General features: G+C 37.9%; 1 protein-coding gene and 1 long non-coding RNA gene across 2 annotated transcripts in view; both read right to left on the reverse strand.

Annotated features, from left to right (window-relative positions):
- The window catches only part of LOC136253051 (uncharacterized), a 63,961-nt gene that overhangs the window by 33,043 nt on the left and 3,582 nt on the right, over nucleotides 1–27,336 (reverse strand). The window lies entirely within an intron of this gene.
- Nucleotides 5,863–8,580, reverse strand: LOC136253049 (uncharacterized). The gene is made up of 2 exons (XM_066045630.1): nucleotides 6,220–8,580; nucleotides 5,863–6,161 (listed from the first exon to the last, which is right to left on the reverse strand). The coding sequence occupies exons 1-2, from the start codon at nucleotides 8,574–8,576 to the stop codon at nucleotides 6,077–6,079; spliced, it is 2,442 nt and encodes an 813-aa protein (XP_065901702.1). The 5' UTR covers nucleotides 8,577–8,580; the 3' UTR covers nucleotides 5,863–6,076.

Raw genomic sequence — 27,336 nt, forward strand, 5'->3', positions numbered from 1 at the left:
CATATTGCCAGAGAAATATCCTCATAATTTTTTATTTACAAAATATATCAAGTCACTTTTCACTACATAATTTGATTTTTCTCTATCGTAATCATCATGCAATGGCTTCTATCACACGTATACAATATATCGTGGCATCACTGGTAGGCATTAGGATAATTGACACCTACAGAATACTCCCCCCCCCCCCCCCCCATAATAGTATGAACTCTTTACATGAAATGGAGGATAAGCAGCCACCAGGGAAGAGCACTACTTATAATGAAGTAAACAGTGTTCAGAGAGCCTTAAAATCCTTCAAAGACTGTTACGACATTACTTTTTGCAGTTTAAAAAGTTCTAAGTATACAATCCTTTCTGAAGGCACTTATTTCATGTCATACCTCTGGACACAAACTGTCGGTTTGGTGTGTCGATGTATAACCTTGTTGGTAGATAAACTTTTGGACTTGTAGGCAGGGAGTGGATGGACTCAACTATGGACTGTAAGTGAATTTACTAAGGTAATAGTGGGTTACAATGTGCTAATTTGGAAAACCTACTGTACATATACATGTTGTGAGGTTCTGGTATGTGGATGTAAGTGTATATAGAGTTAACAGACAAGTTAACTTGATCAATTAACACTCACTTAGGTAGGTATCATTGTCAATTGGCTTCTTGTTATGTAGAGATGGATGAATAATATCTTGGTTGCAGCATCAATCTAGTGTAGCATGATAAGATACCGCACTATTCGTTCACATAGGAAGGAACCTATAACAAGCCACACATTATAGATCATACTACAATTTTTACAAATAGGGTACCTATGTTGGAAGGGTCACCGGGGTGAACATAATTACTACCCAGGAAGGCAATGATAACAATGACAAGTACACAATAAATTGGAATTATCAACTAGAGTATACCATAGCACACCAATAAAAAGTACTGAAACAAGCTGGAGTAGTGCACGATAACAAGAGTACATAATAAGCATTATTACGTATGTACTCTTGACGATAATAAATCATAGTAAAACAATAAAAAGTTATAATACCATAGATTCCCTAAAAAATCAGCAGAAATAAATTACATGTAATTCCATTCATGTCTGGCCGAAAAATTAGGAAATAAATGTACCAACCTGGTGCTATTGTCAAATTTTTAGGGATTGTGCAAACCAAAGTAGCCACTATGACGTTTTCCCCGTTATTAAGGGAAGCCAGATATTCTACCACCAAATAGACACTTTTTGCTGTCAGCCAAGATGAATGGGACACAAAGGAGGACACTGTAAGTCCATGAAGAATACATTGTACATACTGTGGTAAGCCAAAAGGCACCGAACAGCAAAAAAATCAAGCCCATAGCCTTACCTGTTATCGAGTTACACTTTCTGAAGGCATCAGAGTCAGTCAGTCAGTGAGTAGAAAATTCCATTTCCATAGCAACTCGTTGAAAGCAGTTTGGGTTGATCTGAAAGCTTGTTTGGGTTTAGTTTTACCTAACAAATACTACCTAATTGTCGTCAGAGAAAATTGAGGCTGGTGATGTTTTTTCATGGGCCAAGCCCACACCTTTGTAGTCCCTATTATACTGTATGATGATGATACTGGAAACATATTAGTATTAGAGACTCTTGTAGTGTCTATTCTCAGTGTATAATTGTTTATAGTACACTCCACAACAGTTGGGAAATTCACTGGTACGTAGGTGGGGAACTACATTTTACTGAATGGTGTGGTACCATTTATGCTGAATTACTATCACACAGACATTGGACAAGTTGTGCTTGTGTGTTGCCATTCTAGCCTGAAACCCACATTTACTCTCAGCCATGTGGGACGTCAGACTGGTCTTCTCATTAATTTTATGTTTGTTAAAAATTAGAATCATGCTACCTAAGGATTGTAAGAAACCTGCAACCAGAATTCTACAAGACAGAATAAGTGAAGGCTGTTTTTACACATGACATTTCAGTGGAGCTGCAAATTTTGAAGGGATCAAATTTTAGTGGATAGTAGTCAATCCATGAAAGTTTAACCCGCTGGTAAGGTAAGCAGCAGTCAAGTAAAAATTCTGCTAAATGAAAATGTTTTAAAATTCCACTGCAATGCTGAATTTTTTGGGGGTAACATTTTTGGCCAGAAAAGCTCTTCCCTAATATCATACTATGTGATACTAGGGAAAGTTTTCACTTATTTCACTGTTCATTTTCAGCGTTTAGCACAGTTTTTTGAATTTAGTGACTACACATCAGTCAGCCCACAGTGTATTTGATAAGACAGTGTAGTGCTCCATTGGCCCAGTGTAAATACAAAATTACCCACACACCCCTTGGATTCTGCTTCTATTTCTCAGCACTAGTTCAATTTTCTGGCCAATACATCTAAGTGATTGGCCTAATGGATTACTGCTGGTGTCCAAGTTTGTTCCACTGGTCAATTGATGTTAAGCATGAATGAGCAAAACAAGTATGTTCGTACCACTATATTATTTTTTTTATTATTATTACTAGGACCGCGTCACATACAACCAAGTACATACACCAACATGACAGCCCCCCGGTGAGGCTATTAGGTGGTGAATGCATTATCTCCAAATCAACTCAATATGTCACAGTAGTGACAGATATAACACAATAGTGGCATCGTAACTAAAGGCCACCAGTAGCTAAGTGCCAGTACATCATTGGTGTGGTAATGGCACAGTGATGTGTACAAAGTATATGTATACAAAACATACAGGAGAGAACTATATATTATTGCAGTATTGTATGCAGCAATACATTATAGGCAACATCACCATGCAGATAAAAATTATTAGCCAATATACAGCAATGCATATCAACATCAACTAGAGCTAAGTAAGGTTCATCAGTGATAGCAATGGCACAGTGATGGGTGACACACTATAGTTATGCATACACAACTTTCAGGAGATAGCTACACAATGCTGTAGGCGTATGCAAGCCAGATGAACCTGATAAAGGAAGACAGCCAAGCCACCGTCAAGCCACCGGCTCCCATATGACGGTTGCCATAATGGTGCCTAATTTTAGATCTCTTTTAAGGAACTACAAAGCCTGACATTTTTTTCACATGTGGGAATCTGCTTCTCAAGGTTATCAAGTGCATGCATAATTCCAAATAAAGCCTCCTTATAGCCTGCACAATTGCAAATTCTTTTGACTACACTTCAATTATTAGCACAGGTGGAGCACCATTAAACAGGCACACACTAACAAATCTGGCATTTTGTTCAAATAAATATTCATCAAAACATGCTAAGGATACATATACATGTTACAACCCATAGTGAGTATGATGCATCGTAATTATATGCATAGCATGGGTGTTTGTGGAATAATAGTTCACAAAGTTTCAGTTAATAGTTCCCTGATACATACAGCACATTGTAGAGAAATCTGTGTTCTCACTGATGAATTCAACAACTTCACAAGCAAACAGCGACAATACTTTTGTAGAATCAGCCTCTTTGACTGCACCTAGTAAATCAATACTGATAGTCGTATAATTTAGCTTCTTAGCTGCAAACACAGTATAAAAAATTCCTGTGGACTTTCCTGAGTCTTTAGGTCCAGCCACTAATAGGACCTTCTTTGGCCCTCCTGCATGCTCACTACAGCAGTAGTTCAGTAAGGTACTTATTATGCCGACTATTTTTTTAATATAAAGAAATGGTGTCATTTGTCTCCCCGTCCAGTCATCCTTTAGTCTCGCCCTAGACCACAAGTCATCCTTCATGACAATTTCAAAAGATTTCCACATCTCGGTACAATTATTCTCCATAGGAATAGGATCATCAGGCACAGGAGGACTCGACTCACACTGGGTGGCCCAGTGGGTAGCATAACCAGGCACACCTCAAAGTGGAACTCCCTCCAGTAACTCCTGGCTACACCCCTGACAGTGACAGCAACTAGTGCTGTAGCCTTAGGATTACCTAACCTATAAATGGACAGAGACTTACCTAAACTATGACCTTGGACTACTAGTCAGCCTTTTTTTTTCATGCGTTGTGTCAATACACACACACACACTACAACAATTAATTACTGTGCATCATTAATGTCAACATATTTGATCCACTAGACATCAGTGTGTTCCTCACATGGGTAGTCATCCAGTATGTGATACCTACAAAAATATTTTTAGAAGTGAATATATCTACCAAGGCCACCTAGATAAACGCTGTGTAACAATTGCCTACTGGAACTGACTTTAAACACATGTTGCTGTTCATTTAATCAATTCCCACTTCTAAGGATCTTCAGCAAGTTGCAGCCCACCAATAGCTAAATGGTGAGAAAAGCAGTGGAATCCTTTAGCTTGTTATTAACTTTTGCACACTGTAACTTACCATTGTATTATAGCAATGCAAATGTGATAACAGTGGGCCACTACCAATCAATTGTAACTAGCAAATACTTTCCAAATGCTTGATTTTCATGCAAGCTATATGTCTATCTCTTGAAACAATTCCTCTCTAATACACAAAATCATTTTACAACCAAATGGTTCTTTCACATGTAGCTACAGACTTCAACTATCTCACAGGTCCTTATAATACCAGCTACGCAGACAACAGACTTTACAAACAACTGACTTTTCGCCAACATGGTGATTGCCATAGTAACACTCTACATCAACAAATTGAATTGCCATCCTTTTTTTTGCATCCTCATCCATTTTGTGGTCTATCTCTTGCCCACCCTGCCACCCTCCACCCCTTTTTGAGGACTCGTGATACAGCAACACTGGTGAAAAAACCTATCTAAAATGGCAGGAAATTGTACAGTGATTACCTTGGCCACCATGTACTCTTAAAGGTTGTGAATTGCTCCACCTTTAGTGAAAAATCTATACGTGTTGCTGCCAAGCCTGGTGAGTAACAATGCTTTAAATTATTAAATATGTTTTTCTCTGAATCTACCATTATTTTGAATATGGTACTATATATGTACCGTGAAATTTGCATAATATACCTCTATCATACCACTATTGTTTACTGTACCGTGAAGGTGATAGGTGTAAAGCTTAATAATAAGGAGATACGATTAGTCAAAGTTTGGGTTTTGTAAAGGCTATTATAAGACCCCTTTTCGCAGATCCAGTCACAATCATTATGAATTACCTTAAGTGTTTGCCTTAGCCTACGTATTTCCATATTTTGTTTATAAATTTGAACTTTCTGAACTTGTGATCAACAGTAATGAGTGATATACCATAATTCACTTTATTTTCGTGCAAATATTTTCGCGATAAAAGTTTTTATGTAAAAATATTTTTGTATGATTTATGCAAATAACTGCTCTGTTAGTCTTATGCAAAAAAATTATTGTGTAAGAAATTTTCGTACAAATACTTGCATATGAAAATTATTTTACAACGAAAAAAAATGCAAATTACAGTATTATTCAGTTTGCAACTTCATAATACTTTCATCTAATGAAACAGTTATGTCAAGTAAACAGTTACTAGCTGATACATTGTTTTATTGGAGAATGTCAATATTTTTCCAATTATCATGGTTGAACTAGAATTACAGTACGTATGGCATTTATTCAGACTGTTAGCTATATCATGGTCAATGTTCAAGATTACCTGAAATTATGCCACCATGCACCATAATAGGCTGCATGCATATCACTGTACATTTCTGTTATGTGCATTTGATATACTGAAGGCATGAAGTATATTGAAAACAAGATGGACTAGCTATATGAGATTTATTGCAATAGTCAAAAAAATAATTCATAAATTAATTTTTGTTTGATACTAGCAAGTACATAATACATTTAATTTTGTAAGGTCGACCACAAATTGTTAACCACCCACATGCATATATGTCAACGGTAGCTACAGTGTATCTTAACTCTTCAGTTCTTATGCAATGCAAAATGGTGTTGTACTGATACAGTTAATGTGTAAATATTATTAAAATAGGAAAACTAATCAAACATTTCTAAAAATAATTTAATACACTAGCTATTAGCAATGGAATACAGTGCATTAACAAAATCCTAAGTAGCTACAACATGTACAGTTTTACTGCAATGTTTTTTGAATCAATTATTACTTTGTAATGCTGGATCAAGAAGTGAGTCTTGAAAGTGAGCAGAATCAGGCTGACTCAGTTCAGATTGGTTATTCCTATAAAGTAACGAAGTGGCATAGTCACACTCCAAAGTTGGGATAATGATTTCCTTACCTTATTGCATCATCCTTGTCATCGTCATCACTCCCCTCATTAATAGCAACATATTGATGTCTATTGCAATGGAATACCTTCCTAACACTAGCTGCAATAAATATCACAATCAGAGGAAGTATCACCAGTACTAGTGCAAATGTGGTAGTAGCAGACTGCAGGGATTCAAAACTACTGATCATGACTACAACTATCATCAGCTGCAGGATTAGCCCATCAAATATGTTCAAAAATTTACTCTCATAAGGATGGAGCCAAGTATGAAATGCAGCAATTACAACACAAGTCAAGAGTAAATAAAACAACATGCTGTCATTGCTATTGCCGAGGAGGACAATTAACATTATCACTTGACGACAAATCAAATAATATGCAGCAAACCAACGGTACTTGTCCTTGTAACATCCTTGAAACTGATCCAGGATTGGTTTGAATCTAACCAAATTAATCTTCCTTTTCAGAAATGGTTCAAGCAACATAAGCAGTGGTAAACCAATTCCAATCACCAGTTCACAGATTAATGCCACTGTGCCATACAATGCATGTCTCCCTCGAAAGTATTTAATATTAGGAGATGAGTATGTATACACCTCATTGATATCAGTAAATGTTAGTGGTCTTAAAAGCTGTAGTGAGGTGGATACTAATGATGTGTAAGCCAGTAACAGAAGAAAACAAAAAACACGAATAATACATCGACTAATTAATTCAGATACTCTTCGGGAATATTTTGCAACTATCACAAATCCAAATAGCATAACTGAAACAGCACCAGCATGGAAATAATGGATAAACAATTGATCTATTCCACTCATTCCTTCTACCAAACAAAGCTTCTCAAGAAATTTAGGATTCAACTGTGCAAAACCTGACAATGTGTTTATGAACTGAAAAGCACCATCAGAAATGTAAGGGTTGTTACTCAGTAATATATTCACCATGCTGTAATAGTAAATTACCCCATACAGGTATCCTGAAGACAGTTGAAAGTTGAAGTACATTAAACAAAACACTCCTCCCACTGATATAATCCAATACAAACAGGTCAACACTACCACTAACACTGTCATTCCAGTACTACAGTGGTCTACACTGATACAGTCAGTAGAGTCATATGATAGGGTGTGTCCTGAACTATTGCACTCTCCACATGCAGGACCAGACCTGTGATGATCACACTGATCAGTGATTCTTTCCGGTAACTGAAAGTAACCTTGTCTGGTCATCCTACGATTAACAAATTCACAATACTGACTAGGACACAATGATGTGGTTGCTTTACCATTGACACTACCAAACCAGTAACCTCTTTTGATCTCGTTATAATCATCATAACACTCCACCACATCATGATGGTAACAAACACATCTCCCAAGTGTCTCACTGAATGTATATGCAGGATGGCGATAACAGGGTACTAATTCAATAATGAGTGTCATCTCTATTTGTTGAAAGTAATAATTTATGTGCGAATGCAACAGTAATGTAGCGTTAGTACTGTTTCTTATCTCCTTACCAACTAAAATAAGATTCAGTGGTGATACATTGTCAAATACTAGTTGATTGCTGACCAATGTAAAGTCATCCAGACATTGCACATGAAATTCAGTAATTCCTGCTGGTTTATCAAAATAGTCTAATAAAATTCCATAAAATTTTATGGGATGACCAAGAACTTGACCACTTATGTAATCCACATACACAATATTGTCACCACGTATTTCATATAATTTTAACTGCTGTGGAGAAGTCATCACAGGGAAATTAGGTACAGTTAACTGAGTGTAATTGTAGTCACAAGGAATGAGAACCAATGTACCATTGATAGCTTGGAAATATTTGAATTGATATGGAGCATACATTAAAGAATTCTTTTCTCTCGAGCTCAAATTAATGTTGCAATATTTTGATACACTAAAATAAAGAGAATTTGCATCGTACAGTTGATCACTGTTAATAAATGAGATGACTGTGTTGTTGCTTTGGAGATCAAAGGTAGTGTGATTTTGGTTGCAGCCAAAATTTAACTCCACAAATATTGCTCCTCCGTGTGAAATTGCAGAATTGTTAACAAAGCTTATGTAAGCTCCATCACCAATATTAACAGTGCTTGCTTCATCGATGTACAGAGCTCCACCATTGTCAGCAGTGTTATTTTTAAATGACACGTTTCCAACTAATGTCAGTCTACATTGTGATAAAAACACACACACACCAACATTGTTTGTAAAATCTGATGCGTTAATGGTTATCACCTTGTTGACATACTCCGAGTGTGAATCAATATAAATTACACTCTCATCTGCTATGTTTTGATCAAACACACTGTACAAATGTAGCTGTAAGAAATTCATCATCAGGGTCATCGTTACTGCCAAGATCATCAATATATGTGACCGGATTTGCGAAAAGGTACCTTTTCCACACATTTGACATACCAGCAAACAAAATGATGTAACATTTGACTCCTTATACTGATTAACTTGCTCTTAGTATCAAAATGTAGCCAGATGCTGTAGCTACATTCAGTGAAAAGTTCAAGCAATTATATGCCATGATAAAAACATTATGAAGCTTTAAAGTTCAAAAAATGGGTCAAATTTTGTGTGTGAAAAAGGTACCTTTTCGCAAATCCGGTCACATATACAGCAGCACCACGGACAGATGTATTATTAGAGAAATTACATCCATCGAGTGTTATGTCAGCATAACCAGTACATGCAATATACACTGTACTGCCTTTGTAATAGTAACACTTGTTTGATATTGCTTTGACTTCATTCATGATTACTTTAAATGTATGATCATTTGACAGAGCATTTGACAGAATTGACAAAATCCCAGATAGACCATTCACATCAGATGCACTTAATAATCTGTTGTTGGTAATATGTACGTTGTGAAAATTTAACAAACATGAAAGTCCATCACAAGTCATTTCAATAACAGGATGACCAATACCTCTGTTGCCAGTAATATTGGAGTTGTTCATAAAAAATACAGCATCTCCCTTAAAAGCATCTAGTGTTATCCCAATACCACCTGATATACAATCACTATGAAAAGTATCAGCTTCTTCATGGTAATAAAAAACAGATGATAAGATAGACACAATCACATTATCCTCTCCTACTGAGGCAACAAATATATTTAAAGCGTGATATAGTTGCATTGATGTGTTATTGTAGAAGAAGAGTTCGGTCAACATTACAATGGTGCCATTAGATGAGCCAGCATTGATTTGACATGCTAAAGAGTTGTGAGAAAAGTTTGTTTGTGAGATGGTAATGTTCCACGTTTTAGCACGACCATCTCCATTCTCTATACTTAAGCCAAATCCTTGTATTAAGGAGCAATTTTTGTAATAATACCCATTATTATAGAAATTGATTCCATTAATGATGATATGAATGGCATGATTATATAAGCCAACAATGGACAATCCACCGACACTAATTTGTGGAGTATATATTTCTTTTCTATTTGATAAAAAATTACATTTGTCAACAATCACATTATCGTAGACATTAAATAAGGAAACAGCAACAGTGCTGGACTGTTGAAATGTACAATTCGATATGGATATATTAGCTGCAGTATTAAATGCTAATCCTGGTTTTGATTCTGTAGAGCTAAAAGAACTACCACACTGGTCCATTGTAATTCCCTCAATGATGACATCAACACATGATCTACAAGATATACTTCCACTATTGTTACATAGAATGGTAGCACCATTACTAGTTATGGTTATAGCATTTAGGTGTTCTTGCCCTAACCCCATTTGGATGCTTGTCTGCAGAACAACTATATCTGAAGTGACATTGATTACAGTGTTGTTGGTTATTTTGAGTAAAGCAGTGGACAAAGAAGAACATGGACACTTCCCATCTATACAACATTCAGTTCTATTAGAACCACCAGTGGTGTTTATGGTAATCACTTTACTGTGAGCATGATGGCAGATGAAAAGGTGTAGAAAAATCCACACTAAAATTGTCACCACCATTTTTGTATAGCAGCAGGTCTACATAATAAATGTGTTGACACAAAACAGACATATACTAATAGTTAATTATTGATATTTAAATTGAAGTAAAGATTTACAAACATGGTTCTATAAGATTAAGTAGCTATACTGTAGTAACAAAAGAAACCTGCCGTATAGCACAAATGTTGGTGGGAGAAAATACTAGCAAATGTGATGGATTCACCAATTTATTTTCCACCAACTATTTAAACCATCCCCCAGCTTTAATCACATTTTGCAAAAATGCTAAAGTGGCAATGAATCATCCCAGAGGCCACAGAAGAAAGCAAAACATTGGAGATTGATGTTGATTTTCTTGCATTAATTAAGGGTTTTACTGTATAGTAAAAAACTTTGGCAGTAAAAAAGTGTGACAAAACCCCTGTATTGAAAAAATTAGCGGAAAAAACTTTGGCGATTGAAATAATATTCGCCAAGCTTTTACCGCTGAAGTTTTTACTGTAGCTACGATACGTAAGGATAATGACATGGTGTCAACTCATCAGTTAAGTAGTGTAGTAAGTGTATAGGTAGCTAGCGTTGTTTTTGTAGCAGTACCCTTGTAGCTATTGATCTAACTACGTCACGCTAGCAATGCCGTACTTCACTATCTCCTGCGATGCCGAGAACGACCGTATTTACTTTTTCAGTAGCAGAGGTTATCATGTATATCAAAGTATTTGGCCAAATCCATCACGAGATGATGAACTGGCTGATGTGCGAACGGGAAGCCTCGGGGAAGCCGGTTGTAAATGCTATCCAAAGGAGTGCTTACAAGTGTGGGACACATTTCGAAGATCTTCAAAGTCAGATCGATCATTATTGTGTGGTGGTACGAGCTGACCTTCATCTCAAGTTATAGTTACTCACTGTGCTCGTCATGATCATATAAAATAATTGGTGAAAAAAACTTTGGCAAACTGAACACTATTTGCCAAATTCGCCAAAGTTTTTTACTGGTACTCTCATGGTCCACTTGTTGTCAATTGCTTTTGACTTGACTAATTATAATTAACTCTTGCGTTCAAGTTTGTAATTAATTTAGACCACAGCTTACTGGTAGTAATAACCATGGTACTACTTGTACTATAGACACAATTAGGAGTGAAGCCGTATATAATTTAGTAGATACAGTGGAAACTGTTTCCAGGGTTACAGGTGCAGGGGTAGTTGTAGGAGGGTTTCCAAGGTTTCCGGAAACCCGTTTGGGTTTGGCTTACTTCAGAACCATTAGGCAGCTAGCTATTAGCTAGCATTATACTGATTCTTCCTTTACTACCCCATAGGGCATAACATGCCAATCATACTTAACAATATTCATCAGCTAACTGATACTATCACTTTTTCCTTACAGCAAAACTTCAGGATCACACCAAAAGTTTTAAACTTCTAATTAATTCCCATCATATAATCATTTTAGTTTGTGCGTTATTAGTAGTAAGACTACATGCAGAATTTGAACAAACAGAAGAGGTGATGATAGTAGTGATAACAAAGGACAAATGCTAAGATGAAGAAGTAAAGAGTTGATTAGCTCCTTAGATCGATACTCTCTAATAGAACAGTCACTTTGTAGTGAAATACTCTAATAGAGCATTCACTAATTAAAATGTTTCAAGATAATTGTAAAAAAATGTTGCTACCCTAGTGAGCTATAGTTAGCAGGGTAACGCGTTACTTATGTAACGCATTGCATAATATTAATACTTTTGTGGGAACTAAGTATTATAACAAAATACACTATAAAAACAGGTAATATAACTCAAGTTACTTACTTACAAATGTAACACAGTACCTAAGTAACATAGTTACTGTAACGAGTCTAATATTACATAATATTATTACTACAAGTAACGAAGTTACTAATCTCGTTAGTTATCCTCTGAGTAATGCCTAGCCACAACGAAGTAACGACGCCTACTGAATGAAGCTCATTCACCAGCTTCTTACTTATAACCAAGATTTACACATTGTCCAACAACGCCATCATGGAACATGATAAGGTGGTAGTTTCACACATGACAGCTAAAGGCTGTGGACACAAAGTAATATAATATGTAATATTATTATAGTTACTTTATTTTATGGGTAATATGTAACTGTAACTAAATAGTTCAGTTGCAAGTAATATGTAACTAGTTACTTTAAAAAAGTAACTTACCCAACACTGATAGTTAGTGTACGTAAAGTTAGCTAAATAATAGTAAGAATTCAGTAGATAGATAGACCTATCAATAGACATTGACTGATATCCAATTACATAGCTATTGGTCAGCTAGCACTACAGGGTGTAGCTATAGTAGCCTGGCTGAAATTTATTCTGCAGGTACAGTAGGCAGAAAATGACTTCCATCAGTAATTTGATTAAAGAAGGCTTCAACTCAAATTTTTAAGCACTGAATTAAGTCCCATTGTATTTTACCTAGTGCTTTTAAGTTTCCTACAAGATTATATAGAATATGGAAGGCTGATTGATCTTTCAACTAAACATGGTTTAATGAGTGTGAATGGATTGCATACTTACCACACATAGCTAGATAGAGTGTAAGGCACTCTGGATAGAATAGGTGTTATTCATGCCATTATCCGTTTGTGAAGTTTCAGCCCCCATTTGTTGTGTTTCTAGTAAGGCCCTTTGTGGGTCTGGGGCAGCTGAATGGACTGTTTTTGTGTCCTCAATGCTGTTTACATCGCTTTCTGCAACAGCGTTCTTCAATGTGATGGCCTTCACTAGCGTGGTGATTGTCTCCGCAAGGGGGTGACACATAGGCACTCACTGTAGGTAGATCTGCGATTGTGGTCAAAGTCTAAGTCAAAGGTCAAGGCAACCAAAACCATGACAAGTCAACAGTAAAGGGTAAAAGTTTCCAACCCACAATCAAAAATATCGTCGCTAAGTCACCGGTCAAAGATCGAGAAAGGCTCTTAGTCACAGGTCAAAGCGAAACTTTAGTTGGGCAAGACTTTGACCGCGGTCGCAGATCTACCCAAAGTGCGTACCTACACGACACCCCCTTGTCTCTGTCGTTTCTCTTACCCAGATGGATAATCTGTCAATTTCGGTTTGTACAACAGGCTGAGTCGCCAGCATCGGTGGACTATGATCCTCGGACATTGCTGCAGGAACTACTAGAGTCGGTAGAGTACACTTGTCACAAAACACTTGCAGAACTGTCACTTAGTTTCAAGCTAGAAAAAAAGCTGATGAGTTGACCTTTAGAAACGTTATATAGGGACTGTGTTTAACACCTTTTTCATGTTTAAATATGACTCGTCCCCATTATAAACACCTTGTATGTTTATAAGAGCTGTTGTATTCAATGGAAAAAGAGCAATGCAAAGTTGATATGTGAACCGAATTCTTCGAAATATAATAAGCTATATACTAAAAGTAATAATTATAAGTGATTGATGCCATTATGAAATGCCATTATAAACAGCATTAGGTGCTTCAACCAGTCATGCATGCACACTTCAGATACAATTAATACATATTATCATATAAGCATATAAATATTCAGGGATGAAAACTGGTAAAAGGTGATTTTTGAATTTTATATTATTCAGAAACAATCAGTGGCAATATATTCAACTTATGATTTTCATGAAGCTGTCATAACTCATGAAATTCTAAAAATTTTTGCTTCTCATCAATTTCCACCTTGTAATGGCTCTCCTCAAGATGTCTTGAAGGGCATACAAAAATAAGATTTAATGAGCACAGTATTCAATCCATGTTTTGGTAGAAAAACAGTACTGCATCCCAGTGCCATTTTATCATTACAGTGAACCCTGGCTCAAATATCTGAACCCCTTTGATCTTTGAAAAGTGAATTGTTCAGAAAACTGAAGCCCATTCATATATATATATACAGAGCTCTGTTGAAACACTCTTAACAGAACATACACCTATTCTCAAAATACTCTAATAGAACAGTTTAAACAAGGGTACGTCAGATAACCGAGGATCTACTGTACATGTAACACAAACAAAGCACAACTCTGGCATTAATGGCATTTTAATACAAGTTATAGAATGCAGATATTTCTTTCCAATAATGAAATACTGTATTACCAGTTATACGATGGGATGCAGTTTATGAACACACGATATATGTTACAGAATGTTGTATCAAAATAATCATGTGTGCTGCCCAACAGTGAGAGAAACATTTCTGGGTATACCTATGTCAATATCTACCATACACCTGTACGTACAGTACAGTAGATAGTGTCAAGCAGTAAATAGAATGCATTCATTTGGCTTATTACAGCTATATTTTAGGATTAAAGTATTATATTTACCACTCAGTGCTGAAATGTTGTCACAAGTTACCCAAATGTACAGAACCCACCCTTAAAAATGTGTAAAACCAAAAGTGTTAGTTCGATAGTCCGGTAGTCCAGCCCACCGATTAGACACTACCATTTAGTAAGGCCCATTGCTGGACTACTGGCTACAACTAACAACCAATAATTTGTCATATCAAAACTTGTCTCTACATTTTGTCAAATGAAGCCATATATCTAATATAAGTTTTCACAGAACACTGACTCAGAGTTTTACCCTTAATCACATAGTGATTAGTAGGAGTGCAATTAATCCCAAATCACATGGCCTTGTTTCTGTAATTGCACTGTAAAGTAGCCAATAAAATAGCAGAATAACGGAAGCATTTTAAGTGCAACAAGAAAGTGATATGATGAATAGCCAATCAAATAAGTTGAAAATAGAAGCCTTTAAAGTGCAAAATGTAGACATTTTGAGAAGCCAATCAAATTTGCTGACACGTGAAGCCTTTTAAGTGCAACAACAAATGATGTGATCAAAAGAAAAATTATGCAATCACCTGGTAGAGGTTAATGGCCAAATAGAATTGGATAGATATGTACTACAAACCATGAAGGGTGGTCACTATGTGATTAGTAGGCAATCACACATATTTGGGTGCAATTATGGAATAATTGTACTCGTAACAGTGAAGTCGAGTGCAATTTTGGCTGTTACGAGTACAATTATTCCATAATTGCACTAAATGTGTATGATTACCTATACTAATTGTTAAGAACTACACATTAAAATAAGTTTTATATCCCTTTTACAACCTCAACTTGGTCAAACAAGTAGATTTAAAAACCTTTTCATTCCTTGCAATCCTTTGTCCAATACAAAATTAATGGATTTTTACACTAGATGCAAAAACACAAAAGTACACTCTACAGCACATTAAACAACCAAAGAAAGTCCCTGAATTGCCCTATACAATGCCACCCATTGTAACATTATCACAGTGACATTTATTCACTGTGCATAATGTGCACTCCATACAACAGTCTATTGGAGAATTTAATTATGCAGGTGGGCAAACCCCAAAGTACATACCCTCAACAAAAGCTGCTAAACTTGATGTCATTTTATGTGTTGAAGCGTACTGATTAAGTATCCACTCGTACTAAGTTTTAACTGTAATTTTACAAAGAAGTATGCGAAAAACCTTGTTTTCCCACAGAATTTTTACATAGCTGAATCTGTAATCACTTGAACAAGGCTCTTTTCTGCGCTTTCTGTTTGGCTTAAGACAAAACCCTTATACACCACCTGTTATCAAGGATTCCGATAAATCAAACCATGTGTCCGTAAAGTAAACTAAAGTATGTGGAAGTTATGGTACCTCGTTTACAAGATGGTGTAATGTTTACCCGAAATACTGTAGGCAAAACCTATGCAGAATCTGGAAAATTTGACCAGTCAAAGGGAAGGCTCAGTATAGATAACATTGTGGCAGACCTCAGACATAAATCAACTGATAGATCCCGGATATCATTACGGTGAATGGTGTTGCCATAGTAGACACATAAGGCCAAATGTTACAAGGACTAACCATAGTCTGGGGTCTATGAACTAACACATCGAGATATCGAGATCCCCTCACTTTCAGGGTGAGTATGAATGGCTGGTAAGACTTAGTCTCGCATGCCAGACGGTTTGTGTGGGGGCGGCAAATAAACCGTCTGGTCACTGTTGCACACTTTCCGTGAACTTACTGGAATGCAATTAGATTACATCACGGCATTGTTTTGGGCCAAGGATGATGCAATAATCGTTCCAATCACCTCTTTGAGCAGACTAAGACAATAATTGTACTGGTAATGTCCTGGTGACGTATTCAAAACATTGCTGAACGTCTTCCTCGACAATTCTGTCATTTCACAAATCCGTAGCGAACCACGATCGTTCTTATACGAATGCTTTTAAGACCCCTGTACTAGGGAAACAAAGATTCTAGGCCCATGGCGTTGTTAAACTTTCGAAAAAGTGATCTGTAGCCGAGATTCAGTTCTTTATTGCACTAAGAATTTGAATTATTAGTGGTTGTTTCGTCAGAGTGCACGAAGCGATCTGATTGGCTCTGCCAACATTCCGGCAGTGGTCCCGGAATGTGTGCAACAGTGACCAGACGGTTTATTTACCGCCCCCACACAAACCGTCTGGCACGCGAGACTAGGTAAGACCATGATAGACAAATTTGCTACCCAAGTTGATAAAATGCATTTGCGACCAGAATACAAAGTATGGATTTATTGGAATTACATTTTTTCAATTATTCGTGATTGTGTTGATCCATCTGCTATCACCAAGGTGGAGAATGTGGCAGCCAAGTACCTTAAGCAGTGACTCCGTTTACCTCAAAGTACTTCAAGAGTTATCTACTATCCTGGTGTGTGCTCCCCAGCATTTCCTTAAGCATTGCAAGCTAAGCCTGTTGGCCAACATCACTCAATCATCTGATCCAGTGCTTCAGGAATTAGCCTTACAACTTTATTTTGATTCTGAATTACTTCAGATTAATGATAATCATTGTGGAATTCTTACCCAGGCCAGGGAACAGTTAAGCACCATTCCTTCTGCTAAGAAACTGTGCCTTGCTAGTAAAAAAGTTGCTACTGCTAAGGAGAAGGCTCTATGTACCGATAAGCTTGAGTCCCTTAGTGTACAATGTAAATTTAAAGATGCTGCTTTCCTTGAAACATCAACTCATTTATGGAACAGACTGTTACTTGCTGGCCAACTATCTGAGGGTCTCCTCTGATACACTTCCAGCCCCAATTAATTTAATTACAATGTTGGGGAATTCAGACCAGTTCTACTTGCCAACTTTGTAATTCTACTCGACCAACATCTGCACATATTTTGAATGGCTGTCCCATTGCACTTCAGCAAAGTAGATACACCTACCAGCATGATGAAGTCTTGTTGTGTTTAATAGTGGATATCCAGAAATACTGTGGTGATACCACTGTTTTTGCTGATATCAATACAGAGCTAGTGATGGTCCTTTAGCAACCATTCCACCATCTATATTGACCACTTCATATCACCCTGATATTGTAATGTTTAGTGAGTGAAGACATGAGATCCGACTATTGGAACCTACATGTCCATTTATGCTATACAACACCTCCACACCACTCATGAATGCAAGATTGAATACCAACTATTAATCTCAATGTTAGAACGTCTAGGCTATGTCTCTCAGTATTCCACTATTGAAATCAGTTGTTTGGGTCATTATCTTTCAGACTCCATAAGGCCTTACAAGCAGTAATTCAACATTCTGCAGCTATTTGTAGAACTATACTGGATAATGCTGCTCATAAAGTATCAGTTGTTCTCAACAATCTTTTTGGCACATGGTTGTGCTGATAGGAATATTAATTTTAAGTTGTCTTTTTCTTGTTTGTTTGTTTGTTTGTGTTGTACTGTAACTTTATTTTATTTATAGCTCTGATTCCTTGCCATTCCTATACTGTGCTTTTTGTACATCAGTATAGTCGCATGTGTCCGAGGTATATATAATTATAATTGTATGTGTTTTTGACATGGTTTACTCTCTCAATTCTGTGGCCACTAAGTAATCTGCATCAAGACACATGGTAGTATGTCGTGCGGCCAAGAAAGCCGGCGACCACACCGTGAGTATATTTAAAGGAAGAAAGAAAACAGCTTTTTCATGAGTGCATAGCTTCATGGCCCCTTCTCCAAAGCACACCATTTTTGCATTATAGCTGTCCCCCAGGTAGGGTACACCACACAACAAATTTGATTAAATTTGCCAACAGTCATTTGCAAGATATGGGCATTCAAAATTTCGTTTTAATTTCTTCATTTTTTCTTCTTATGCCATACGGGGCTACGGGGGCTTTGACTTCTTTTCGCACACTTTGCAAAAATTGCTATAAAATGCAAATGTGCAGCTCGATTGCCTCGATCTTTGGCACAGATGAAGAGCGTGTAATGGTGGATTCACGTACCAAGTTTGTTGTGAATCTGAGGAATATTTAAGGAGTTATGAGCAATTTATTCATGTAAAAAAAGATCAAACCCTTCTGTCATGGCTACAAGGTAAACCGAGTATAGAAATAACTTGACAATCAGTGTGTAGATAGGCTGATCATCGTAGCAGTGCCTTTTGATGGTTTGAATAGCAATAGAGTTACAGCGACAAAGTTATAAAGCAAAAACCAAGCAAGTGTAAAATTGCAGGATCGAGATACTCTAATAGAGCAGTCACCACAGGGTTAAAAAAGGTGTGTAAAAAATGTTGAAAAAAATTTACCAGAGTTCGAACCAGGGACCTCCATACCTAACACCTGCATCCTTAACCACTGAACCACTGCTACCTTGGCTGATCACCTCAGTTAATTTCTGCTTTATAAATGAAATTTCTAGTTGAAATCTGCTTATAATCAAATGTTTGTAATTTCATAGATCTACCAATAGAAGTACTAGATTGTTCTAGAACATTCTATGTATGTTCTATTGGAAGTCCTCAAAAAAATGTGCACTCTATTAGAGTATTACAATAATATTATCAAATATTGAATTAAATCATGCAATGAAATACATTTATAAGTCTGTCTTCAATAATCATCATTGTATCTACATAGAAAAGAAGAAATGTGAGTAAAGACAAACCTCAAAGTCAGCCATAGGCTGGTTTTGGGGCCTTATAAAGTACAAAAAGAAGTGAAATCCACACAAAAACAGCCAAGCTGTGAAAAAGTGGTGCGCCTTAAAAAGCCTGGGTGAAAAAAGTTGTGAAATCAAAGGTGGCGGCCAAGAAATGGCTGCAATGATGTTAATGCTAATAAATTTTAACAATGCATGCTTTTAAGGCGCACCACTTTTTCACAGCTTGGCTGTTTTTGTGTGGATATATATCTAACAGCTGTCTAGTAGCTGGGCTAGAGAAAGAAATACTTATAAACGTAGGTGTAAAGTTATGACCTAATTCCAGACAGTTTCTAACTCCGGACACTTCAAACATTTGGCATCATATCTATATATCTACAACACCTACTTGGAATTTTAGGTGATTAATGCATCATGTATGATGATGCTGTGATCCTAAATTCAGCTTAAAGTTCCTGCTAGTTTCTCTAAACAAGGTGTTATTCATTGCCAAGTATGACAAATAGTGCTGAGCGATAGTAAAAATTTTACTATCACGATAGTTACTCATTAAATATCGCGATAGTGAATACTATCCCGATAGTTTATGAAACACTTTGCTCTTAACAAAGTTATGATTTGTAGTCATATAGAAAGTTATTTTGCATGCACAGGACATTTGTTAATTAACTGCGTGGGCGGCCGATGGAATATGGACTTTTGGTAAAGCTTTTACAGGCCACTCCTTTGTAAGAAAGCTGGTAATACCAACTGTAAAACAGTATAGAAGGGTTGTTAATACCATTTTAATACAGATCTGAGCTTATCATAACTATCACGATAGTGATATCCCTACTATCGCGATAACGATAGTGATTTACTATCGCGATATATCGCACTATCGATACTATTGCTCAGCCCTAATGACAAAATCATCAAAAATTCTTTGATAATTGCTGCTTATTCCCAAAGCCAAAAAGCTATCTGGCTGATTTTAATACAGTACAGAAAGACAACTATGACTTACCACTGTACCAAGTTTCGTTTGCTAACAATCAGTCAAGCACTTGCTATGGATGATTTTGTAAGAGCCAGTCTCATTGAAGCTGCACGAATATTTGTGGAAATATACCTAGATTTGAAATACCCATAATTCGACAGCAAAAGGTACTATGACTCTCAAAATCGAGTATGATGTGGGCAATAGATGCAAGTTTAACATGGCAGTGTTTACAATTTGAAATCAACTTCAGACATGCTGTTTCAGGCATGATAAAAGTGTCCGGAGTTAGGAGCATACGCGTAATGTACACATAGTTGAATTTCGGAGCACAGCTCCTCAACGGATGGAGATATTTTGATGAAGCTTGCAGGACTGATGTACCATAGGATAGGCCTTATCACCATATTTTAAGGTTTAAGTAATTCACTTACATGGCGGAGATATAGCACCAAAAGCAAAAACTATCCGGAGTAAGGTGCACATTTAATATGCTCAGCCTAGGACTTGTTACAGTCTAGAGGTAATTGGAGTGAAACCTCCTTGGATCTCGCCTTGGATCAATGCGCTTACTTGAACGGTGTGACTAATACTATCAATGTAATGCCCGACTACGGGCTGAGGGTGGGGAAAGGTCCTTGGAAAGGTCGGGACTGGTGGTGGGGGAATTGCTTGCTAAATTTCCCCGATATAGACCTACGTATAAATGTATATATATATAGAGAGAGAGTGGGAATTTGTCTCACTAAAGAAATTCACTCAGGCAGCAAAAAGAGTGTGCTTTCAGTTTAGGAAGGAGGTGTCTCGAGTGCTAGCTACCACATTCATACTAGAATCCAAGTGGTTGCCGGTGTCACAGTGATATATGTTTCCCCGGGTAACGTGTTTCCCGCACACATATCCCTAGGGATCCGTGTTTCCCCACACACATATCACTAACTCGCTAGCGACCTACAAGTCACAGTGATATGTGTTTCCCCGGGTAATATGTTTCCCCTTTATAAAGTCATGTGCAACGTACGTAGTGTTAGCATAGGCATGCATGCACTTTTAATAATCATAGCTAGCCATACCTATACAACTAATACTATAATTATACATGTTGATGGAGGAAATCAAGCCATTCACTGGCATTCAACTATAACTGCTAAACTGTGCTGTGATTTGGCTATGTAGCTATAGCATCAGTTTAATAAAACAGTAGCTACAAGTACATGTATATACAATAAAATACTATCTCTAGCTATATAGAGTAAATCATGTGATTGCAACTATGTATAACTAATCAATAATAATCAGTGTTGGGAGTAACGCGTTACGTAATATTATTACTTTTGTGGTAACTAAGTAATATAACGAAATACGCTATAAAAACAGGTAATATAACTCAAGTTACTTTACTTACAAATGTAACAAATGTAACGCGTTACCTAAGCAATATAGTTACTGTAACGAATCTAATATTACGTAATATTATTACTACAAGTAACGAAGTTACTAATCTCGTTAGTAATCCACTGAGTAACGCCTAGCTAATGAAGACTACTGAATGAGGCTTATTCACCAGCTTCTTACTTATAATCAAGATTTGCACATTGTCCAACAACGCCATCATGTCACGTGATAAGGTGGTAGTTTCAAACGTGACAGCTTAAGGCTGTGGGCACAAAGTAATATAATATGTAATATCATTACAGCTACTTTATTTTATTGGTAATATGTAATTGTAACTAAATAGTTCAGCTGCAAGTAATATGTAATATGTAACTAGTTACTTTTAAAAAGTAACTTGCCCATCACTGATAATAATATAATATCATCAGACCTATCTTGGGATCAACACTACAAAAACATAATCCCTAAGGCCTACAGAATGCTAGGACTGCTCCATCACAGCTTTAGCAAGCATCAAACAGTGACATGCAGCCAAGAGAACTTTGTATATTTCCTTAGTGAGATCGCAAGTTATATACTGTTCAGTGATTTGGAAACCTAACCATATCAAGGACATCACACTTATTGAGCAGGTCCAGAGAAGAGTAACAAAGTTTAATTTAAATGACTATAGTTCTGATTATTAGTATAGCTAGCTAGTATTATTGTATTAGCTTATATAGTAGCTAGAGTCAACTATCAATTATCGGGCACTATGATTTTCGATCAGCTGCCACTCACTTCATGGAAATTCAACAGCTTAGGTTATTATACCACAAAGTAGCCTACACTAGGCAGCAATTATCCTCCAATAATCAGGTATGTAAGATTAATAGCGTGAGAGCTGCAGCTAATAGTATGCAAGGTCCGATAAATTTCAGGTCCGAACAAAACCATCCATTTACGAACATTGCGTTTTACGACCAGAAAACAATGCCCAATTTTTTTCAAATTTATGTAATGACCAGAAAATGGTTTCGATATCTTTAGCATAGAGGGAGTACGGGCCTTACGATATTTGTCGGTATTTTCGAATGCCATTTATTTTTATTTAGCCATGCCCACCAGTAGTAGATTTTATGCTTCTGCAAGAAATGCAACAGTGCTAAAGTACAGGAACCGGTAAATAAGTACCTTGCATGTATAGAACTGTACTGTGAAATTGATATCAAAGATATTTTCGTTGTTGCACTGCATTTTCAGCTCATACATGAAGAAAATGCAAAAAAGTGAAAAAATTATGTAAGGAGAAGCAACTTCCTGACCATCCCTATATGTTAGTCTAGGTGGCCCACTACAAATATCATCGTAAAAAATGAGGGGCTTTCCTTTTCTACCTTATATGGGCACATAAAGATGCAAAATTTCGCTACTTTATGTACCCATATAAGGTAAATAAAGCAACGCCCTTTAAATTTTATGGTTGTATTTGTGGTGGGCCATTATTATTATTATTTATTATTATTATTAGCACTTTACAGTGACCAGCACTGAAGGTCTGACAGCAACATGTGCTGCAGCCTTAGGATTACCTAACCTAATTACAGGGACTTAGACTTAATGACTTGACTTACTGACTGACTGATAAGATGTAACAGAAAAGGGGCCAAAGTAAGGAAAAAATCCCTCCAACTCCAGGATTCGAACTGCAGGTCACCCAATGTCTAGTCGGGGCCACACTCAGTCTTCCTCCAGGAGGGATGGATTTTCTTCCTTAAACCTAAAGTATTTATTATTAGCACTTTACAGTGACCAGCACTGAAGGTCTGACAGCAACATGTGCTGCAGCCTTAGGATTACCTAACCTAATTACAGGGACTTAGACCATCTAGACTAACATATAGGGATGGTCAGGAGGTTGGTTCTCCTCACTTCATTTTTTCACTTTTTTGCATCTCCTTCATGTAGGAGCTAAAAATGCAGTGCAACAACGAAAATATCTTTGATATCAATTTCACAGTACAGTTCTATACATGCAAGGTACTTATTTACCGGTTCCTGTACTTTAGCACTGTTGCATTTCTTGTAGAAGCATAAAATCTACTACTGGTGGGCATGGCTAAATAAAAATAAATGGCGTTCGAAAATACCGACAAATATCGTAAGGCCCGTACTCCCTCTATGCTAAAGATATCGAAACCATTTTCTGGTCATTGGTAGCCAATGAACACAAGTATGTTATACATAAATTTGAAGAAAAAAAAGGGTATTGTTTTCTGGTAGTAAAACGCAATGTTCGTAAATGGATGGTTTTGTTCGAACCTGGAATTTATCGGACCTTGCATACTACTAGCTGCAGTTCTTACGCTATTACTCTTACATACCTAATTATTGGAGGATAATTGCTGCTTAGTGTAGGCTACTTTGTGGTGTAATAACCTAAGCTGTTGGATTTCTATGAAGTGAGTGGCAGCTGTTCGAAAAGCATAGTGCGCGATAATTGATAGTTGACTCTATATAGCTAGTTAGCTAACTATAACTATATACATGCAATATCCATGGGTGTCTATTAGCTAGATAGCAATATATCTACTGAATGCACTGCTTGAAGTTTCTTAGTTTACTAGAGTGGTATATCCCCAGTATATGGAACAGTTAAGTGTTTGTTATTTTAGTCGTTTTTCAGTAAATCTGCATTCACTAATGTTTTACTGAGAGTTTAAAACTTAGTAAAACAATTATGTTCCATATACTTAAAGTTACTGACATTTTACTATCAGTACAACTACAGTAAAGCAGCTTAACAAATTAGTAAACTAAGAACCTTCAAGCAGTGATGGTTGGATCACGTACTGTTTGCAACTAGCCATAGGACCTTGGAGTTACTGCACGGTGGCTATAATCCTAGTGGAAAACACGGATCCCTGGTGATATATGTGCGTGGAAACACGAATCCCTAGGGATATGTGTGTGCGGTGAAATATTGAAAAAATCGCTACAGGAAACACATATCACTGACAGCTTTTGGTGGGAAACACGGATCCCTAGTGATATGTGTGCGGGAAACACGTTACCCGGGGAAACATATATCACTGTGACACCGGTCCCTCGCGTTGCTACTAACGCCACATGACCGTACAAATCCCCTCCTAGCCCCAGTATTTCTTTTAGTGATGCTAATCCCAACCTTCGATTCCCCCACCTCAGTGGTACGTAGTCGGGGAGTTTACCCTTTTTAAAATTATTTTATCATTTGCTCATCCCGGTATGGCAAGCGATCTGTAAGGCCAAGTCAAGAGAGCACACGTGAGGGAGTCGCATGTGAGCCTGAGAGGGACCACGCCGTCATGTTGAAGTGTTAACAAGGACATTATTAGTACACTACAGTGGATTCTCGTTTATCCAATTGAGACTCTGTATAATAAGGCGTGGTGCCCGACAACTTGGAGGTCCCCTACCGAGATTGAAGATTAAGGATCAAGAAAGGAACAGAAGTGGCTGCCACGGCGACTACTGATAGAGATGGACGAAGAGGCAGCACACAATAAGGTGTTTCCGTGTAGTACGTGTCATGAAGAAGTGGAAGACCACAATGCAGCCCTGATGTGTGATGTATGCGAGCAGTGGGAGCACATCGAGTGTATCAAAGTATGCGACCGCCCATCAGTAGAATTGTACACATTATTGTCAGTGACGTCCAGTAAGGCACTTGTGTTCACGTGTACAGCATGCAGGCGCAAGGGTACCCTCGCGCGTCAACTGGCTGAGGCGCAGATGCAGATAACGCTCAGCAGCATGCATACGCAATTGAGTATTTACGAACGGCTGCTCCAGGAGCGGCAACGTTTGGTGGAGTGTATGGCAGCAGAGAAGGATGCGCTTCAATTAGAGAACACGCGCTTTCGTGACCAGCTGGCGGATGCGCGTCGAGCAAGTGATGAGCGTGGCGTGAGTGAGTTAAGTGGCAGTGGCTTGCAGGTTACAAAGCCACTAAGTGTGTTGGCACCAGAATTCGTTAGCGCCTCGGCTCGCCAGCCTGGCCACGTAGTACAGACGTTAAAGCCTATGACTGCCAGTAGTAGTGGAGGCAGGCGCAAACTCCCTTCAGTACCTGAAACAACACCCACCACAACCACCTGCTCAATATCACATATAAGTCCACCCACAACTCTACACACCACTCCAGCTAGATCTGGTTCCTCATTGGTATCAAGGAGGGAAAGGCTGAACTTAGATGCAGCATCCCCACAAGCTCAACCTCCTAGTAATTTTAAACACCCCCCAGAGTTCAAGGAGCTGAGAGACAGAGTGAGTAAGTTTACTGGAGATGGCAAGGAAGATTTTGAAGTGTGGTTAACAGATTTCTGTGAGGCCACTGGAGACTGTGAATGGACAGACGTGATGAGAGCACAGTGGTTCTCTTGGTTTTTAACTGGGTCAGCGAAGTCTACATGGCAGAGAACACTAAATCAAGAAGATAAGGCATCTTGGACATCAATTGTGCAGGCTTACAAGAGCCACTATGGAGTCCACATGGATCCACGCACAGCGTATTTAAGGTGCCACGAGTTACAGTACCAGGATTTTAAGTCTGCTCAAAGCCTTCTAGAGGCTATGAAGGATTACCAGAAAATGGCGCCGGACCAGCTCTCGAACAATAATCTCATTTCCATATTATGGAATAAAGTACCCTTCACTCTTCAGAAGGAGGTTGGGGAAATCAAGGACTGGTCGCTCCAAGACCTACTTCAACGTCTATTAAGGGCAGAGGCACAACTAGCGGAAAGAGAGCGTAGAAGCAGAGGGAATGATTGGGGAAAGGCTCGGAAATCAGGAGGATATAATAGTGGATCAGCCAAGAGGGACTTAACTGAGAAATCAATTGAGAAGCCACCAGTGAACAAGGGTACACCCAATGGAGAACAAAGTGAACAAAAGGGGCAGGACACCAGAGGGGCAGGTGAGTTTTCCTTGAAACATGTTAAGTGCTACAAGTGTGATAAGAAGGGACATGTAGCAAAGATGTGTCCAAACACTGAGACTCCTAAGGGATCTCGACGAGTAACTACAGAAGAGAGTACTGACGAAAAGGGCACCAGAGAGTGTGAGAATGAACAGACTAACTACGAGGAATTGTGGTCCCGAGTTGTCTCAGCTGACAGAATCAGTGACCAAGGAAACCTCCCTGAGTGCCCACCAATGGTTGGACCTACTTACAAAGTCAATGTTACTGTCGAGGGTTATAAGACTAGAGCCCTGTTAGATCATGGCTCCCAGGTCAGCATAGTGCGACGACAAATGCTACCAAGAATCCAAGAGTTGAATAATTGGCCAACTGCAACTTGTGTAGCCAAGAATATGCCTCTGAGAACTCACCCAGTGGGTGCAACTGGGCAACGGCTAGGAGCACTTGGTGTGGTAGTGTTGAATGTGCAGGTGGAAACTACTGGCAAGACTTGTCCTATCCCATGTTTTGTACTTGACTCCAGCCAACCACTATGGCGAGGAGAGCTTAAGGATTGTGGAGTACTGTTTGGGACGAATGCTTTGGTAGAGCATGGTTTTCATGTGAGTTACTCAGATGGCACCACTATTGAACCTACCCCAAGGGATGGAGCTGAAAGGTCAAGTGCTAATGTGGTTAATGTATTACAGGTAACCTTAGGTGAGACAGTACACATCAAACCCAGTCAGATGAAGTGGACTAAAGCAGTAGTTGATGCTCAAGGAGAATTTGCAGGAACCTGGTTGATATCACCT

The sequence above is a fragment of the Dysidea avara genome, chromosome 4 (assembly GCF_963678975.1).
Source record: "Dysidea avara chromosome 4, odDysAvar1.4, whole genome shotgun sequence".
In the NCBI taxonomy this organism is placed as follows: Eukaryota; Metazoa; Porifera; class Demospongiae; order Dictyoceratida; family Dysideidae; genus Dysidea; species Dysidea avara.

Bases quoted from the DNA above. Each gene is read 5' to 3' on its own strand.
- LOC136253049 (XM_066045630.1), bottom strand. From the start codon at position 8,576: ATGATGAATTTCTTACAGCTACATTTGTACAGTGTGTTTGATCAAAAC. The intron at 6,162-6,219 runs GTAAGGAAATCA...GTTACTTTATAG, and splicing joins GACAAGGATGATGCAATAAG to GAATAACCAATCTGAACTGA.